At 44.3% G+C, this 19,109-nt stretch overlaps 1 protein-coding gene across 1 annotated transcript; it reads left to right on the top strand.

Annotated features, from left to right (window-relative positions):
- The first annotated feature begins 819 nt into the window (after positions 1-819).
- Positions 820-18,825, top strand: PHYH (phytanoyl-CoA 2-hydroxylase). Its single transcript, XM_047066867.1, has 9 exons — positions 820-1,102; positions 2,509-2,567; positions 4,345-4,455; positions 4,800-4,968; positions 8,020-8,101; positions 10,817-10,998; positions 12,946-13,095; positions 15,453-15,587; positions 18,508-18,825. Exons 1-9 carry the CDS (start codon positions 1,028-1,030, stop codon positions 18,559-18,561), a joined length of 1,017 nt encoding a protein of 338 aa, XP_046922823.1. The 5' UTR covers positions 820-1,027; the 3' UTR covers positions 18,562-18,825.
- The last annotated feature ends 284 nt before the right edge of the window (positions 18,826-19,109 follow it).

Raw genomic sequence — 19,109 nt, 5'->3', positions numbered from 1 at the left:
ACATGATACCACTTCTAGGAGGAGTTTAAGAGTCAGACTCATAGAAGCAGAGAGAATGGTGGTTACCAGCAGTTACGGAAGGGGTACAGAGAGGTGATGGTTTAAGGTACAAAGTTTCGGTGATGCTACCTAAATAGTTCTGGAGACCTACAATACAGCACAGTGTCTATAGCTAACAGTGCTGAGTTACGTACTTCAGATTTGCTTAGATCTCATGTTGTGTTCTTACGACAAACACCCAACATACTGAGGTAAAGAGTGTGGGAGGGAACTTGGAGAGGTAATGGATGTTTATGACCTTGACGATGGTGGCAGTATCATGGGGACTTATCCCCAAAGTAATTGAATAATAAGAAAGAAAGAAAGAAAGAAAGAAAGAAAGAAAGAAAGAAAGAAAGAAAAGAAAAGAAAGAAAAGAAAAGTGAAAGAACAGAAGGAAGGAAGGGAGGAAGAAGGGAAGAAAGGAGAAGAATTTCTAGTTTTTCAGGAAATTTAAAATAATACTAGACTGTGCGGATCAAACATTTCATGGAGACATTTATTTCATTTACTTTTGTTTGTTTTTAACGAACAGCCAATATGTTTCTAGTATTTCAGATGGGATTCCCAACAAATTAAACACCTCTTTTGAACAGCACGTTACTTCTAGGGCTGAACATTTGAATTACTCCAGCAGCATAGTGAAAGGCATGGTCACGTGGAATGAGATAAAAACTATGCAGTTGGGAATGTGGGTCATATTCTGGCTGATTTCTCATTGGGCGACCTTAACCCTCTGAGTTCTTCAAAACTAGCTTTCCGGCTGTGTGAGGCAGCGATGCTCTTTGTAATCGCTTAGAGGCAGGGTGTGCGGGCAGCGAGTCCGCACCCTACGGTAGCCCAGTGCGTGGAGCCGGGCGTTTAGGGGCTTCTCCGCGGAGGCGGTGCAGGGGAGGAGGAGCTTCTCGGGAGTCGTACCAGGTGGTCGACGGGCCCGCCTCCCTGGGACGGGACCGAGGCCCGGCTCACTAGTCCGCTCGCCGGAGCCATGGAACATACCCGCGCAGCCTTACGCTTGCGCACCGTGCTGGGACACCTCGGCCGAACCTCCGCCGGGGCCTACGTATCCTTTGGGCTGCGTGGGGCTCGGGCTGCAAGAGTGGTCACAGCTCTTCCGGGCGCCGGGGAGGGGCGGGGAAGGGCGAGATGATAGGGGAGCTGGGAGCTCCCGGCGGGGACCTGCTCGCTCGGCGGGAGCGTGACAGTGCCGACCTCTGTGGCTGATGTGGCGCCGCTCCGGCATTCTGGGCCCTCCCGGGGCCTCTTGTTTCCCTGCTTTGCGGGAGGGGAGGATGGAAGTCGTGACTGAAGGGCCTGCTTTCAACTACTTTGGCATTTTCTGCACTTGGCCGCTCGTGACCCGGCCGCCCAGAGCCCGAGAAATGCGAAGCACGGTCGCACGGTAAACGGAAGCGCAAAGCTTTCCGGAGCAGTCGAGACGGGCCGGCCGGGCAGGCAGGCAGGCAGCAGGGCCCTCTGGCGGGACACCCGGCCTCCGCAGGTGGAGGCCGGAGCTGCTGGCGCCCTTCGGCTTTCCCTCCTACCGGCGCGCAGAGAGTGTCCCCGCGCCCCGCAGGAGTCCACGCTGCCTCTCCAGATTTGACCTTCAGAAGTTCATCTCGGGGGCAATGTGTGCGGCCGCCCGGGGTCGGCTCCAGTAAGATGTCACTCTATGACATGTAAATCCAATTGCTTTATTAAAAGAAAAAACTTTTTTTAATGTTTATGCATGTTTGAGAGGCAGAGACAGAGCGCGAGTGGAGGAGGGGCAGAGAGAGGGAGACAGACACAGAGCCCGACGCGGGGCTGGAACCCACGAAGTGCAAGATCACGACCTGAGTGGAAGCTGGGGGTTCAACCGACTGAGCCTCCCAGGCGCCCCCTCCAGGAGCTTTGGAGAATTGTTTTTCCTACTCCGATTAAGTGTTCTCATTCAGGGGGTAACTTTTGGAAGCGTGGAAAAACACTGCCTGGGATTTTTCTTTAAGGGATGTGATTGGACTTTGCTCTGCTGTGTGCAGGATCCTGAAACCTTTCACGCAAACGATTGTACTGGTTGTTTCATTTATTTTTACTACTGCTCTCCCGGCTGAGTTCCACCCAGTGATGTAGCAGAACCACCATAACCTTAAAATCCCGTCCATACACTAATAAAGGTGATTATCTCATTTCACAAGTGAGAAAACAAAGCTTGAGGCTAGGAGAAATTAAAACCCTTGAGGGGCGCCTGGGGAGGGCTCAGTCGGTTAAGCCTCCGACTTGGGCTCAGGTCATGATCTCACTGTTCCTGAGTTTGAGCCCCACGTAGGGCTCTGTGCTGATGGCTGAGTCTGGAGCCTGCCTGGGAGTCTGTGTCTCCCTCTCTCTTTGCCCCTCCCCTGCTCATTCGCTCGCGCTCTCTCTCTCTCTCTCTCAAAAATAAATAAACGTTAAAAAAATTAATTTTATTTGCCTTAATTCACATCCTAGACAGCTCACCCCACAACACAGGCTGTTTCTTCTACCAGTTTCCATCCTCCGCAATTCCAGTAAGTAGAGCTAATTTTCATTTTTAACCATAAAATGTATATAAAGCTTTTTCTAGTGGTAACTGAGATATAAAATACAATATATCATGTTGCCTGGTGAAAATTCATTATACAAATCCTCTGTTGCCAGGACCTGTTCTAATTAGAACTGTGGAAAATTGTGAAGACCTGGACTTTAATTTTTATATGTATTTTCAAATTCGGAAAAGAGAAAAAAAATGTCAGAAGTGTGTAATCTGTTTTGTTTTGTTTTCAAATTCAGGCATAGTGTACCTCATTTAAGTTAGCCTGTAGTCTGGTCATACTGCTATATTAGCTAGTATTTCTGGTTTAACTTAAATTACCTTTGTAGGGAGAAGTCATTGATCTCCATGGAATATTCTCATGGAGCCACTGTTCCAATCTAGAAAAATGGACTGGGTGATTTGAGCTTGTGCCTATGCCATACATTTATTTGGATTTTTTGTCACTTTGATTTCCTCTGAGAATGTATGATCTAGACAATCTAAAATATAAAATCTATTCAATTCGTTTTCTACCTGAAAAACCATATATATTCATTACAAAACAAATTTTAAAATCAGAGAAACAAAAGGAATTTTAAAAAATCATCCAAGGGGCGCCTGGGTGGCGCAGTCGGTTAAGCGTCCGACTTCAGCCAGGTCACGATCTCGCGGTCCGTGAGTTCGAGCCCCGCGTCGGGCTCTGGGCTGATGGCTCAGAGCCTGGAGCCTGCTTCGGATTCTGTGTCTCCCTCTCTCTCTGCCCCTCCCCCGTTCATGCTCTGTCTCTCTCTGTCCCAAAAATAAAATAAACGTTGAAAAAAAAAAAAAATCATCCAAAATTCTGTTACATAAAGGCAACCACTTTTTTGTATTTCTTTGCATTTTTTTACAAGTAATAAAAGGTTTGGTTTTATAGAAATCTAACCATATTTTATTATAATAAGCATTTCTATTATATGCCTTTCATTAAAAAAAAATTTTAATGTTTATTTGTATTTGAGACAGAGAGACAGAGACAGAGACAGAATCTGAAGCAGGCTCCAGGTGCTGAGCTGTCAGCACAGAGCCCGATGTGGGGCTCGACCTGAAGAACCGTGAGATCATGACCTAAACCGAAGTCAGACACTCAACTGACTGAGCCACTCAGGCACCCCCCTCTTCATTCTTAATGATTTAATGAATCATATCTCATTGAGTGGATATAATTAATTATTCTTCTATTTTTTGGTGACAGTAGTTAATGCTTTGGATTTAAACCTTAAAAAAAATTTTTTTTTAATGTTTATTTTTGAGACAGAGAGAAGGCAGAGCATGAGTGGGGGAGAGGCAGAGGGAGAGGGAGACAAAGAATCTGAAACAGGCTCCAGGCTCTGAGCTGTCAGCACAGAGCCCGACGTGGGGCTCAAACTTGTCAACCGCGAAATCATGACCTGGGCCGAAGTCGGACGTTCAACCGACTGAGCCACCAAGGCACCCCTGGATTTAAACCTTTTTAAAAAATGTTCAGATTAGAGGCGCCTGGCTGGCTCAGCTGAAGAGCATATGACTCTTGATCTCAGGGTCATGAGTTTGAGCCCCACATTAGGTACAGAGATTACTAAGAAATATGCTTAATAAAAAACCCAAAGACTTGTTTAAAAAAATGCTTAGATTATTTTCTTAAAGTAAATAAAAAAGAGAAATGCCGGGTGGAAGAGTATGAACATTTTTCAGGTTCTTGACACATCTTGTTGGGTTGAGATTTGAGATTTTTTTTTTTTTTTCCCCTTTAGGTATACTCTGCATAACGACATTCTAAGCCTAGAACAGAGAAAATTTTATGAAGAAAATGGGTTTCTTGTCATTAAGAATTTGGTATCTGATGATGATATTACACGCTTTAGGTACAGTAACTCTTTGTTATTTTACAGAAATATGTTATATGTATGCAACGGGAACCTGAGTAAGATTAGCGTGTCCGTGTTCAGATATTTTTTGGCGATTGGTTCGCTAGGAAGTGGTTAGGAGCGTGAGCCCTGGAGCCAGACTGGCTGGCTTAGTGAGGAGGCAAAGGCTTCTGGGTTGGCCATTTTCTCCTCCCTGTCCTCAGAACTACTCAGCCTGGGCCGGAGGTCAACCTGGCGCACAGAAACCACCTGCTCGGTCTTTGAGAAGCTTTCCACAGAATGGGCCAGGCAGGTGCTTGAAGCCTGCAGTGATGACGCCATCTGCCAATTTAATTTTCTAGGAACCAGTTTCAAAGGCTCTGCAAAGAGGAAGTGAAACCCCAAGGCATGATGATCATGAGAGACGTAAGCATTGAAAAATCAAAGTTCGTTCCAAGTGAAGAGCTGATTACAAAGGTCCAGAATTTTCACCAGGATGAGGAGCTCTTCAGATACTGCACTCTCCCTGAGGTTCGAGACCCTCCTGCATTGTCTTTCTCTTTCAGTTAATAGCCCACCTGCATGCTTGCCTCTGCAATTGCTACCGTTTAATTTTTTTGTAGAATGTTTGTTTGTTTGCTTGTTTATTTATTTATTTATTTATTTATTTATTTATAGCAAGGAGGAGACAGAATCCGAAGTAGGCTCTAGACTCTGAGCTGTCGGGGCGCTCAGGTCACGATCTCACGGTCCGTGAGTTCGAGCCTCACGTCGGGCTCTGTGCTGACAGCTCAGAGCCTGGAGCCTGCTTCGGATTCTGTGTCTCCCTCTCTCTGACCGTCCCCTGTTCATGCTCTGTCTGTCTCAAAAAAATAAACACTAATTAAAAAAAAGAAAATTTAGATTCCAAGCTGTCAGCACAGAGCCTGACGCGAGGTTCAAACCCATGAGCCCTGAGGTCATGACCCGAGTCGAAGTCGGACATTTAACCGACTGAGCCACCCAGGCGCCCCTGGAATTGCTGCTTGTACTTTATCTGGCCCCCTTCTCTGGTGGCTGCCGAGGAGTGGTTCTCCACCCGAGGCAGACATTTGTACCTGCAGCCAAGGTGGGTAGTGTGTCCCACCCACGGGTAGAGGCCAGGGAGCCTATAAAATAGCCCCCTCCCCCACAATAATGATATACCCAGCCCCAAGTGTCAGTACTGCCCCAAACAGAGAAACCCTGCTTTGGAGTCTGGTAATTATCCTTGGTTGAGAAGGGCAGGACCTCTGTGTTAGAGAGAGACCCTCTCACCCTTGATATGGGCATATCAACTGGAGTGACACCATGGAGGCTTTTCACTGTACATCCATTTATTTTGTTCTTTTTGTTTTGTGAGTCTGGTCCGTAGAGGTTTATGTTTAGATTTAAACTTGTCTTTTAAGAAAAATTGTTACTCGGGGCACCTGGGTGGCTCAGTCGGTTGAACATCAGACTTCAGCTCAGGTCATGATCTCAAGGTTCGTGAGTTCGAGCCCCCGTTGGGCTTGCTTGGGATTCTCTCTCTCCTTCTCTCTCTCCCCTCCTTCACTTGTGCTCTCTCTCTCTCTCTCTCTCTCTCTCAAAAATAAATAAACAATAAAAAATATTATTAATCAGGATAAGACACGAGTTAATTTAGAGAATTATTGGCTAACTATATTGGACAGCTCTGTAAAGTACGACAGAAATGGTGACATGGCTCTTGGGTCACTGAGGTTTAGAAAACACTGGTCTGGGGCACCTGGCTGGCTCAGTCAGTATAGCATGTGACTCTTGATCTTGGGGTCATGGGTCCCAGCCCCACATTGGGAGTAGAGATGACTTAAAAAAGAAAAAAGAAAATACAGGTCCAAAGGGACAACTGGGTGGCTCAGTCGGTTGGGCATCCAACTTCGGCTCAGGTCACGATCTCACAGCTCATGAGTTGGAGCCCCGCGTCAGGCTCTGTGCTGACAGCTCAGAGCCTGGAGCCTGCTTGGGATTCTGTGTCTCCCTCTCTCTCTGCCTCTCCCCTGTTCACGCTCTGTCTCTCTCTCTCTCCTTCAAAAATAAATTTAAAAAATTTAAGGGAATACCAAAAAGTGACATGCTTTATAAAAAAACAGGTGTGAGGCCCGACTCCTAGGATTTGAGTGTTTTGTGCTCAAACTGCCAATATTCCTTATATGGGAGATGAAATGGTGAGAAAGTGCTGGAGTATGCTTCATTTTTTGGAGTCTGGCCGAGTTGGAGATTGAGCACCGTCGCTTTCATTTAACTGGCACTGACACCTTGGCCGGTTTCTTAGCCTCAGGCTCACGCGTGTGGGGCGTTCACTTTAAAGGATGATTCAGGGGGCGCCTGGGTGGCGCAGTCGGTTAAGCGTCCGACTTCAGCCAGGTCACGATCTCACGGTCCGGGAGTTCGAGCCCCGCGTCGGGCTCTGGGCTGATGGCTCAGAGCCTGGAGCCTGTTTCCGATTCTGTGTCTCCCTCTCTCTCTGCCCCTCCCCCGTTCATGCTCTGTCTCTCTCTGTCCCAAAAATAAATAAACGTTGAAAAAAAAAAAATTAAAAAAAAAAAAAAAAAAAAAAAAAAAGGATGATTCATTCATGGGGCATTGCTTTCCAGGCCTTGTTGTGTGGTCCAAATGGGAGGCGTAAAGTCCCTGGCGGGTAGGAGGCACGCAGGGTCCTTCGTGCTGTTTGCCCCTCCCCAGGTGGGTTACATGCAGGAGGCAGCGACCCAGCCTCCAGACCCCGGGCCTAATTCCGCCGGCCGTGTCACGTGTTCTCCTCAGATGCGTCCCAGGCACACGTGCCCGTGTCACTGTTTGTTTAACTTCGCCCACCAGGATATAGACGAGGGCAGGGACCTGCTCATCTTGTTCCCCTCTGTGCCCCCATCTCCTGTCACTCTGTCTGGTTGCTAGCCCTCAGTAAGGAGCTGTGGGTTAGGAGGTGCTCTGATTGTGATGTGTCCCCCAGTTCCTGTCCTTCCCTTCCTTCCTCTGGGCTGTGCACGCGGCTGCACATGTGTTGGGACCTCTCATGGTCCCTTCTGGGTTTTTTTTTTTTTTTTAAGTAGACTCTCTGCCTAGTGTGGGGCTTGAACTCATGACCCTGAGATCAAGAGTCGCGTGTGCGACCGCCTGAGCCGGCAAGGTGCCCCTCATGGTCCCTGCTTATGAATAGTCTCGGTGAGGGGAAGAGGAAGCTCCCTTCTCACCAGACAACTGTGGACAGCTTCAGCTGAAAGGAGGGGACTCCTGTCCTTCTTCCCAGTTGACACCTCAGAGAAACTCCTATCTTTTCTTGCAGAAAAAGTGGTTAAGTTTCCAACTGGCTTGAAAAAGCCTGTTTAATTCAGGCTTTTTCCCAACTGGCTCGAAAAAGCCTTTTTAAATTAATTGCAGATTTCCGGTTGCTGACCTTCTCATGTTTTGTTTGCAGTGTTGTGAAATCCCAAATGTTTTTTTTGAACTATTTGGCATCTTGGTTCTTCTCTAGATCATTATACTTTGTGCTGCTTGCCTGTGTATTCGATTTCTTGTGAAACTTCGTTCCCCCTTTTCTCTTAGATTCTGAAGTATGTGGAATGCTTCACTGGACCCAATATTATGGTCGTGCACACCATGATGATAAACAAACCTCCAGATTCTGGTAAAGGGCTCTTGTTGAGAAAAAAGAAAAAAGTTTCAAGCATTCTAACTATAGCTGTGCATATAACTGCTAAACTTTGATAAATGAATGAATAAGTACTTTTATTTAAGTCTTAAAGTAGTTTGTATTGTAATAATATTGACGTAGAATAGTGATTTCAGAGGTTAACTGTAGGGTTACTGGCTGGCTTCTCAAAAGTGTGGTTTAATAAACATGATGGCTCATATACCATAGGCTCCTATTATTATAATCATGATCTCTGAGCTTTGTTACCCGTTCTCACCTATGAGAGTGTAAATTCTGCTTTCCTGATGTGAAGACATAATTATTACTAACAAAACTAAAACTATTCTCATAAATCATATACTACAGTTCTTAAAATTTCTTGCTAAAATGTAGCTTTTTATTTTATTAAAAAAAATTTTTTTTAACATTTGCTTATTTTTGAGAGACAGAGTGAGGCAGAGCATAAGCAGGGGAGGGGCAGAGAGACAGGGGAGACACAGAATCAGAAGCAGGCTCCAGGCTCTGAGCCATCAGCACAGAGCCTGACGCGGGGCTCGAACTCACTGACTGTGAGATCATGACCTGAGCTGAAGTTGGGTGTTCAACCGACTGAGGCACTCAGGCGCCCCATAAAATGTAGCTTTTTTAAAAAAAGTTTTATCCTCAGAAAATTAAAAATAGACCTACCCTATGACCCAGCAATAGCACTGCTAGGAATTTATCCAAGGGATACAGGAGGACTGATGCATAGGGGCACTTGTACCCCAATGTTTATAGCAGCACTGTCAACAATAGCCAAATTGTGGAAAAAGCCTAAATGTCCATCAACTGATGAATGGATAAAGAAATTGTGGTTTATATACACAATGGAGTACTACGTGGCAATGAGAAAGAATGAAATATGGCCCCTTGTAGCAACGTGGATGGAACTGGAGAGTGTGATGCTAAGTGAAATAAGCCATACAGAGAAAGACAGATACCATATGGTTTCACTCTTATGTGGATCCTGAGAAACTTAACAGGAACCCACGGGGGAGGGGAAGGAAAAAAAAAAAAAGAGGTTAGAGTGGGAGAGAGCCAAAGCATAAGAGACTGTTAAAAACTGAGAACAAACTGAGGGTTGATGGGGGGTGGGAGGGAGGGGAGGAGGGTGGGTGATGGGTATTGAGGAGGGCACCTTTTGGGATGAGCACTGGGTGTTGTATGGAAACCAATTTGACAATAAATTTCATATATTAAAAAAAAATAAAAATAAAAAAAAGTTTTAATTTTAGGGGCGCCTGGCTGGCTCAGTTGGTTAAGTGTCTGACTTCGGCTCAGATCATGATCTCCCAGTTTGTGAGTTTGAGCCCCACAAGGGGCTCTCTGCTGTCAGTGCATCCCCTACTTTAGATCTTCTGGCTCCCTCTCTCTCCCACCCCATCAAAAATAAACACTTAATTTTTTTTTTTTTTTTTTTTTTTAGTTTATTTTAGAAAGAGAGCAAGCTGGGAAGAGGGGCAGAGGGGGGAGAGAGAGAGACAATCTCAAGCAGACTCTGTACCTGCTTGACCCTGGGATCCCATGACCCTGGGATCATGATCTGAGCCAACATCAAGAGTCAGACGCTCAAATGCCTGAGCCACCCAGGTGTCCCTAAAATGTGGCTCCTAAGATCTCACTCCCAGAGAAACTGATTTGGAAACTGGAACCCAGGAATCTGCATCTCTTTACGCCATCCCCAGAGTCTAATGCAGATGGCTCTTGGGCCATGCTGAGAAATTCTGCTATACCAGCAGTAATAAATTGGCCCTTCAAGATTCTTTATCCTTTTCTACTTTTTCTAAAGAAAAAGAGGCCAGGAGAGGTTTATGTGACAGGCCTGTAGCTTAACATCACCAAATCTCTCCCACCCTGAATGTCTTGCTTTAGAGAGATGGGGGTTGGGGGCGGGGAAACACCAGGTTCAAATTGCAAAGCAGGGAAAAATGTAAATGTGGTTCTTTGAGCTCTGGTTCTACCCAGAGACTGCATACCGACTGCTTCCAGTTCACTGAGGAACTTCTTGGAGGCCTCTTATTAATTTAGTTAATTGATATTTTTTACATTAGCCACTTCGAAGGCTAATAGGGGACTTCAGATTTGGCCACTGTGTTCAATTAATCAAAAATTTTTTTGCGGTAGGCTCTGTGCCCAAACCAGTTACAAAGGAACAAAGCACAGTAGAATTGTGACATATGTAGGAATTGCTAGAAAGTGGTGTAAGTAATGGGGCGCTTGGGTGGCTCGGTCGGTTGGGCATCCACCTTCGGCTCAGGTCATGATCTCACTGTTCCTGGGTTCGAGCCCCGTGTTGGTCTCTGTGCGGACAGCTCACAGCCTGGAACCTGCTTCAGATTCTGTATTTTCCTTTCTCTCTGTCCCTCCCCTGCTCATGCTCACACAAAAGTAAACATTAAAAAAATAAAATAAACAGCATTTCAGACTTAAAAAAAAAAAAAAAGGGAAAAATGGTGTAAGTAAGCACTCAGCTACCAGAAACCCAGAAAAAAAGTACAGGATGTAGAATCACCGTGTTGATTTGATAGTTCACTTTGGGGCTTATCTCTCCAGGCTGATTTTCTGTAGTGTCGTTCCACTTGTTTGGTTTTTGCAGGGATAGGTCATTGTTCAGGCAAAGAAGAAGAATTCTGAGATTCAAGTATCTTTTAACAGTAGGTTCTGTTTCAGGCAAAAAGACAACCCGCCATCCTTTCCACCAAGATCTACACTACTTCCCCTTCAGACCTAGTAATAGGATTGTTGCTGCTTGGACGGCCATGGAGCAGGTCAACCGGAACAATGGCTGCCTGTCTGTGCTCCCAGGCACACACAAAGGCTGCCTGAAGCCACACAGTTATCCCCCGTGGGAGGTATGTCTGCTTAGAGGATATATCTTAATTGGAAAATTTATTGTTTTGATTTCACGTCGGTATACATAAAGAGCTTTAACAATGAGATGGCATGTCCTTTCTTAGCAAAACTTTGTTTTAAGATTTGGAATTAGGATCAGGGAAAATTCAAGGGTGTCAGACGGAATAGTAATTTTTCTTTCAACAAGGGTTGGAAAGTTGATCAGCGTGGAGAACTTTGGTAGGCACTGTATAGGATCTGAGATTATAAAGCCTAATTGAGAGGGAACACTTAAACACTTGCAACACCAGGTGCATGTGTCTAGCGCCAAGTAAGTCTTACACTTGCTCTGATTGATGGCTCTTAGGATAAAGAAGGGAGGGATCATCTCTTTCCCGTTGGAGAGACCAATGAAGGCTCTGGGAAAGGCTGACTAGTATTCCATTGCATGGGCATTCCATGGTTCATTGACTCAGCTATTGATGATAGAGGACTATTAAAGTTTTTGAGCCCATGAATAGTGAAATCAAGTCAAATGGTGAAATCAAATTCAAGAATCATAATCCTGGGACACCCGGGTGGCTTCGTCAGTTAAACATCTGACTCTTGATCTCAGCTTGATCTTGGGGTCATGAGTTAAAGCCCCGTGTTGGGATCCGTGCTGGACATGAAACCTGCTTTAAAAAAAAATCATAATTTTGAGGTCTAGAGCAAGATATACTGGAGGTGAGGAGTCCAAAGGCAGAGAAACCGAAGAGACTATTAGTGTTTTAGGTATCAGGCAATAAGGTCTCGAACACCCATAATGATGGTCAGAATGAGAAGAGCATGTGTTGTCAAGGCACGAAGAGTGAATGTGGTTCTGTAGGAAGTCAAGAATGTGGCTTTAAGGCTTCTGTCTCAATTAGAATTCTTGCACCGAGTATTAGTGCCAAGTGAAAACATTTGAGTCTGGATCCTGATACAAAATCTGAAATTGTGAGATTTATCAATTGAGTTGAGGTTTAGGGAAAGTTTGATGCAGACAATAGAAGTGGGCTGTGGCTGACTTAAGCCAGAGGGGGTGTTTTGGAGGGTTGCGGGCACATGCTGAGTCCGTGGAAAGGCTGGCTGGCTCTGGTGAGCAGGAGGGAAAGTGGGAGTCATTGCTCATTGGGAACAGTGAGGGCGGGGCACCTGGTGTGGGCAGTTGAACCTTGACTATCTCTGGTCCCTTCAATTCTCTGCTCAGATTCAAAATGACTACAGTGCTTAGCTACTTAGCTTAGCTCACATATCTACCCTGGCCAGGAAAGAGGTCCCAACACAGTCCAGCAGGAAAGCTGTCCTTCCTCCAAAGAATGTGGAATAATCTTAGGAAGGGGGATAGGATGCTGTCCTCTCCCCATAACCAGTACTCAAAGTAATAACCAGCTTTGGAAATCGTTATAAAAAAAAACCCACAATGTGTTAATATACATTATTCTTTCTTTTCTCTGGATGTGTCCTGAGTGCTTTGTGAGCTGAGACAAATTGAACATTTTCTCCCCGCTGGTTTGGGAGAACAGTTAGTTTCTCAGAGTTACTCCTGAGTTTTAGAAGAATGATTTATGCAAAGTTCCAGGTTAGGAAACTGTCATGTTGGGAAAGAATGATTATAGATTCAGGCTGGAAAGGTGATCTCCTGTGTTAACTCCACAAAATGCAAAGTTGATGTAGATCTTCATGTACAATTTAGTAATGAAGGTAAGTGGAAATTTCAGATTCTTTATTTGGTCCCCCAAATCCATGATATTAATATAAAAATGTGACTTTGAAAACCAGACATCTGAGAAGCTTTTGTATATTTATAATTTCCTTTAATAACCTATTTACCTCTTTCTCTTGGAAGAAGTTAGGAAACCTTTGCTTTTCCTGATGAGTCATTGATAGAGTTTTTAATTATTGGGTTCCACAAATACAGACTTGTGTTCTCTTCTGCATTCTAGGGGGGAGTTAACATAATGTACTATGGGATTCAGGGCTATGATGAAAATAGCCCCCGAGTTCACCTTGAGATGGAGAAGGGAGACACTGTTTTCTTTCATCCTTTGCTCATCCATGGATCTGGTTGGAACAAAAGTCAAGGCTACCGGAAGGTATGCGATAACATCCCTGTACTTTCCAAAGACGAATTGGTTAGAAACAAAAATGTCAAGATGTGTTAAAATTTATGAGGCTTGTGGCCTATAACTAAACTGGCCTTTAGTCTGGTTTATTTACCAGGAAATCTGTTTGCTACCTCATGCTTTTTTGCTCATATTAGTAAGAAGCCAAGTGACTTCAGGTCCCAATCCTAGTGATACTGAATTATGAACATTCATAGAATCGCTTCAGAAGAAGAGCTTACTTAGGAGCCCATAGCCTGTGCTTTTGGAGGCAAAAACAATGGCTGACATACTGAAATAATAAAATTTGGAATATAAATAGTTCATAGTAACCACGTAAGAGGAAAGTTCATAATAGCATTGTTATTGGGAAAAATATTATTGATCCTAAACAAAGGTTCTGAATTGGCTTCCCAGAAATCAGATTTAGCAGGCAGCCATATTTTTCACCCCTTAGCCCCAGAATGTTTTAAACCTAATGATTTCATTGCTTACATTAAAATCTGACAACATTTCTCATGTTCCCAGATTTCTGGCTTCTTGAAAATTCAGCAGATCTGACAGTACTGTGGATTCACATTTCTCCCATGATAACACGGGTCTTGATACTAAATGTTGGGGCTTCTTTGGGGCTGAGGTCGTCTTCTGGTTTGTCACTCCAACCCCTATTGTCTCCCTGAAGTCATGGGTCATCTTCTATTCATTCCTGTTTCTACCAGGGCCAGGATGAGGGTGAGGCAAGAAGAGAGTCTCCTCTGGGGCAAAATTTAAGGATGAGCGGAAGGGGCTAAAGAAACCCCTCCATGGGGCGCCTGGGTGGCGCAGTCGGTTAAGCATCCGACTTCAGCCAGGTCATGATCTTGCGGTCCGTGAGTTCGAGCCCCGCGTCAGGCTCTGGGCTGATGGCTCAGAGCCTGGAGCCTGCTTCCGATTCTGTGTCTCCCTCTCTCTCTGCCCCTCCCCCGTTCATGCTCTGTCTTTCTCTGTCCCAAAAATAAATAAACGTTGAAAAAAAAAATTTTTTAAAAGAAACCCCTCTACAATCCAGTTAAATGATATTTAATGCAGCATTTAAAAAATCAAAACTAATGCAAAAATGTCCATGATGAAGACGATGCCAAAATTTTAAATAAGCACTAGATCAGGGGCACCTGGCTGACTCCCTCGGTGGAGCATGTAACTCTTGTTCTCAGGGTTGTGAGTTTGAGCCTCATGTTGGGTGTAGAGAATAGAGATTACTTAAAAAAAGAAAATCTTTATTGTATTTTATTAATTATTTTTGTTTTCTTAAAAAAATTTAAATGTTTATTTTTGAGAGAGAGAGAGAGAGAGAGAGACAGAGTGGTAGCGGGGGAGGGGCAGAGAGAGAGGGAGACACAGATTCTGAAGCAGGCTTCTTGCTGTGAGCGCACAGCCTGACATGGGGCTTGATCCCATGAACCCTGAGATCATGACCTGAGCTGAGATCAAGAGTTGCACACTTAACCGAATGAGCCACCCAGGTGCCCCTTGAGTTCCAAGTTTGTATCTTTATAACTTTTTCAAGAATGGGGAGAACCAAGTAACCTTCATTTTACCTTCAGAAGGAAACAAGATGGGTATCGTATGTGAATGCTCTTGGATTTCACATGTCCTTTTGATTTGCAAGGGGGGGGGTTGTGTGTGTATTATTTTCCTTTACAAGGTATTTTTGTGGTTTTTCTTTCATGATCTACAGCCATCACAGACTCAGCTGAGCAACTTCTGTGACCAAGTAACCCTGGAACACATTCCTTTTTTAGGACTTGAGGACACCCATTCTTTAGAAAAATCACATGCTAATACATTAAAATCCCCTTTCCACATCACTGTGTTCCCTGCGCATTTTGAGAACAAGAGTCACAGGTAGCTAAAAACCTCTTATAGGGGCACTTGGGTGGTTTAGTTGGTTAAGCCAAGTTCAGCTCAGGGCAGTCTCACGGTTTGTGAGTTTGAGCCCTGCATCGGGCTCTCTGCTGTCAGCACAGAGCCCCCTTCAGATCCTTTGTCCCTCCTCTCTCTGCCTCTCCCCAGCTCATTTTCTCTCTCTCCCTCTCAAAATAAACAAATAAACTTTTAAAAAGTTTTAAAAAATAAAAAACAAAGATAAAACATAAAAACCTCTTGTAATTTCTCAGCCTTTAACTGTACCTGGGGAAGAAGATACTGAACCCTGAGGAGTCTAATACAAGACACCATGGAATAGCTGTCAATCTAGAAATCAGCTGCTAAGTGAAATAAATGACTTTCCTTCAGAAGTCTCCTTGTTTGGTTGCTGGTGTTCGTGGAATGTTTTTTTTCCCCAATATTAATCATTTCGCTTGGCATAGGTAATTTCCTGCCATTTTGCCAGTGCCGATTGCCACTACGTTGATGTGAAAGGCACCAGTCAAGAAAGCTTTGAGAAGGATATCCTAGAGACACTGCATAAACTATACGGATTTCCAGAAGATGCCAGCCTAAAGGTACGTTTGTTTGAGATGACAGGTAAAGACCCTTTTTTTCCCCGCCTCTTCTTCAGATGCTTAATAATTCTCATACCTGATTTCCTTTGGAAATAGAAAGTGCTTTGTTTAGAGGGCTTTGCTGAGATCTGCTAACAGTGACAGTGGAATTTCAGTTTGTTCTTGCTTCCCCAGTGTGTGTGGGGGGGGGACCTGAGCACCATGTGCTTCTTTATGTCTTTGGTGTGCAGGCTGTCCTGTTCCAGGACTGACAGGTAGGAAAGGCAACATGAAACAGATCTGGAGGAGAGGAAATGACGGACCAAGGCTACCTGCTGAATGCACATAGGGAAAAGTGAACGGTCTGGAGGGAGTATCTACCCTTAATGTAAATCCAGTAAGACTCCCAGAAAGCAATTCCCAAGCAGGTTTTTGTTTGGGTCAGTTGGCATCTGGAGTGTCATGAGGAGACAGCTTGGGTGAACAGACATCAAAAATCGCTGATGCTCATCGAGAGGGGGCATGAGACCGTATTTCATGTGCTTTCTGGATGAGTACACATCACTTGCAAATTATTCATTTTTAACTAGTAGACATTCAGTGCTGCTGCTGATCACCGGATAAATTTAAGTAAACATGTTTGCCTTCTAGACAAAGTACATTTTAGCCTCTGAACCAAGAGGCTGATCCTACTTTTAAATGTGCAGTAATCGTAAATGCACGCATTTCCTATGGGGGTGACACGGCCCCAAACAGACTGAGTGCAATGATAACCCCGGGCCTTCCAGTCCTGCAGAGACACCAATGCTAAGCTACCAACTGTGTCTCTGGGAGTCCAGAATCTGAAACTCCTTCTCCGTGTAAGAATCTTACTTCTCCCTCGGCCCTTGAAAAGGCACTAACTTCACATTTGGACATTGTAGGAAGTCTTGTCCTTCTCCCCTTTGTCCAGTCCTTAAAATGCTTTACAAAAGGGCATCATATTTTGAGGCGGGGCTTCCATGCAACATTTTGAGTTTTATTTTATTTTTTAAAAGTTATCAAGTAACAGAAAAAAAATGTTTTTTTTTAAATTTTAAATAATTTTTAGTGACTTTTTAAAAAAGACTATTTATTTATTTATTTTGAGAGAGAGACAGAGAGAGACTATGAGTGAGGGAGGGGCAGAGAGAGAGGGAGACTCTGAAGCAGGCTCCACACTGTCAGTGCAGAGCCCACGTGGGGCTGGAACTCACCGTGAGATCATGGCCGGAGCCGAAATCAAGAGCCAGAGGCTTAACTGACTGAGCCCCATTTATTTATTTATTTATTTTTGAGAAAGAGAGAGAGAGAGAGAGAGAGAGAGAGAGAGAGAGAATCCCAAGCAGACTCCTCACTGTCAGCGCACAGCACAACGCAGGGCCTGAACTCATGAACTGTGAGATCATGACCTGAGCTGAAAGCAAGAGTTGGAGGCTTAACTGACTGAGCCACCCAGGCGCCCCTGCAACACTCTGAATTTTAAAGTAGAAACAAAAGCCTGTGTTATGTTTGAGGTTTGTCAGGGTTGTAATCAATGAATTGCCTCCTGTATTTATTTTAGTTATTCTCTCAGATATAGTTTATCAGCTTTACTTACAATAATGATATTAACTTCTGCCATATAGTTCTTTATGAGGAATAACACCAGTTTCATATCCCTTTTCTTATTTTCTTCACCCAAAACCAGTGGAGCAGTCATTATGGCTCCATGCTCTTTTTGTTTGTTTGTTTTAAGGTTCATTTATTTTTGAGAGGAAAAGAGAGAGAAAGCAAGCAGGGAGGGGCAGAGGGAGGGGGACAGAGCATCCCTAGCAGGCTCTGGGCTGACAGCAGTGAATCTGATGTGGGGCTTGAACCCACAAAGTGCTAAATCATGACCTAAGCCGAAGTCAGATGCTCAACCAACTGAGCCGTCCAGGCGCCCCTGATTCCATGCTGTTTTTAAAAAACTTTTAATAAATGTTTATCTTTGGGAGAGAGAGACAGAACGCAAGCAGGGGAGGAGCAGAGAGATTGGGAGACACAGATCTGAAGCAGGTTCCAGGGCTCGAACTCATGAACCACAAGATCATCACCTGAATCCAAGTCGGTTGCTCAACCAACTGAACCACCCAGGTGCCCCTGGCTCCATGCTGTTAATGAGAAAGTTAAAAGTCCAAGCGTTTGGCCTAACTGACCTGAAACAGAGCTGGATTTTGGACTCAGCTGAAATTCCAAAATCATTCTTCCCATCATACCTTGCTGTTTGCTCAAAAATAAGCAATAAGAAAGACGGAATTGTTTTATTAAGAACAAAGAGGGGCGCCTGGGTGGCGCAGTCGGTTAAGCATCCGACTTCAGCCAGGTCACGATCTCGCGGTCCGTGAGTTCGAGCCCCGCGTCAGGCTCTGGGCTGATGGCTCAGAGCCTGGAGCCTGTTTCCGATTCTGTGTCTCCCTCTCTCTCTGCCCCTCCCCTGTTCATGCTCTGTCTCTCTCTGTCCCAAAAATAAATAAACGTTGAAAAAAAAATTAAAAAAAAAAAAAAAAGAACAAAGAAAAAAAAAAACAAAACCTGTAACTCATGACATTATTTTCACTTGGGAGCAGATCATTGTAAACGGGGCAGCACAGTGGGGCGCATTGGGCATTGTGACCAAACACCGTGCTTACCCAGCTCATGATCCCTATAGCCAACAGGAGCACGAAGTAACACAAGCTAGCCGTTTGGAGACTCTGCTGTCTCAGTTTCCTCAACACTATGTAAGATGTTGGCAAGTAAATTATTTGGAGTCTTAGAATATGGTTTATTTATTAACTGATAGGACTGCTGTTGAGGTTTTTTCTATGTGGCCATTTGTAAACGCTAGAAATCTACTTTGTCTTGTGCTGAACAGATTCTCAGGGTTCCATCAACTCATTGTATGTGGCTTTATTCCCAGGATATATTCAGATTAAACGTACAGCTGGTGAAAGGAGAGAGGACCAACCTTTGAAGTAGCCGTTTGCTGGAGCTCTTTGAGAGAAAAGCAAAACGAATCAAGGTGCCTAAGGAAAATGTTTTATTAATGAGCTATTGTAGTCTTTTCTATCACTTGTTAATGAAATTGCAAAGCACGCATCAGGTACTTAGAGGCATATGGTTAATTCTGCACGCAGTGGTGTTGCTTTGACGGAGGAATGAACAGTAATGGTGACGTACTACTGTTTTAAGGAAAATGAACTGAGGGCTGCAACTAATAAAGGTGATTGATGTCTAACTTAAATGTGTTAAATTAGTTTCTTTCATTCAGTTAGCTCTTTGACCAGGCAGAAAGGAATGCTTTGAAACTCAGGGTATGCTGGCTTTTGCACACCCCACTTCTGGAAAACCCACCACCCACCAATTTCATGTCATGAGAGACTTAGCGAATTGACAACAATGTCTAACACAGGCACATTTAATGAAGAGCATCTTGGAGTAAGAATAAGGATGGATGTTTGTGCTTGGACACAGGATTCCTTCCATGACTTCTCCAACCCAACAAACCTCCTTAAAAAGAAA

Source organism: Lynx rufus, unplaced genomic scaffold (genome assembly GCF_022079265.1).
Source record: "Lynx rufus isolate CCGP_SWC_20201006 ecotype Redwood Valley unplaced genomic scaffold, mLynRuf1.p SCAF_7, whole genome shotgun sequence".
In the NCBI taxonomy this organism is placed as follows: domain Eukaryota; kingdom Metazoa; phylum Chordata; class Mammalia; order Carnivora; family Felidae; genus Lynx; species Lynx rufus.
The sequence above is the reverse complement of the archived record's forward strand: the minus strand, read 5'-3'. Positions and strand labels throughout refer to the sequence as shown.

Excerpts from the sequence above, each read along its gene's own strand:
- PHYH (XM_047066867.1), top strand. The coding sequence starts at position 1,028 with ATGGAACATACCCGCGCAGCCTTACGCTTGCGCACCGTGCTGGGACAC. Across the intron at positions 2,568-4,344 it reads TTCCATCCTCCGCAATTCCA|GTATACTCTGCATAACGACA; the intron begins GTAAGTAGAGCT and ends TTTCCCCTTTAG. Across the intron at positions 8,102-10,816 it reads AAACAAACCTCCAGATTCTG|GCAAAAAGACAACCCGCCAT; the intron begins GTAAAGGGCTCT and ends GTTCTGTTTCAG.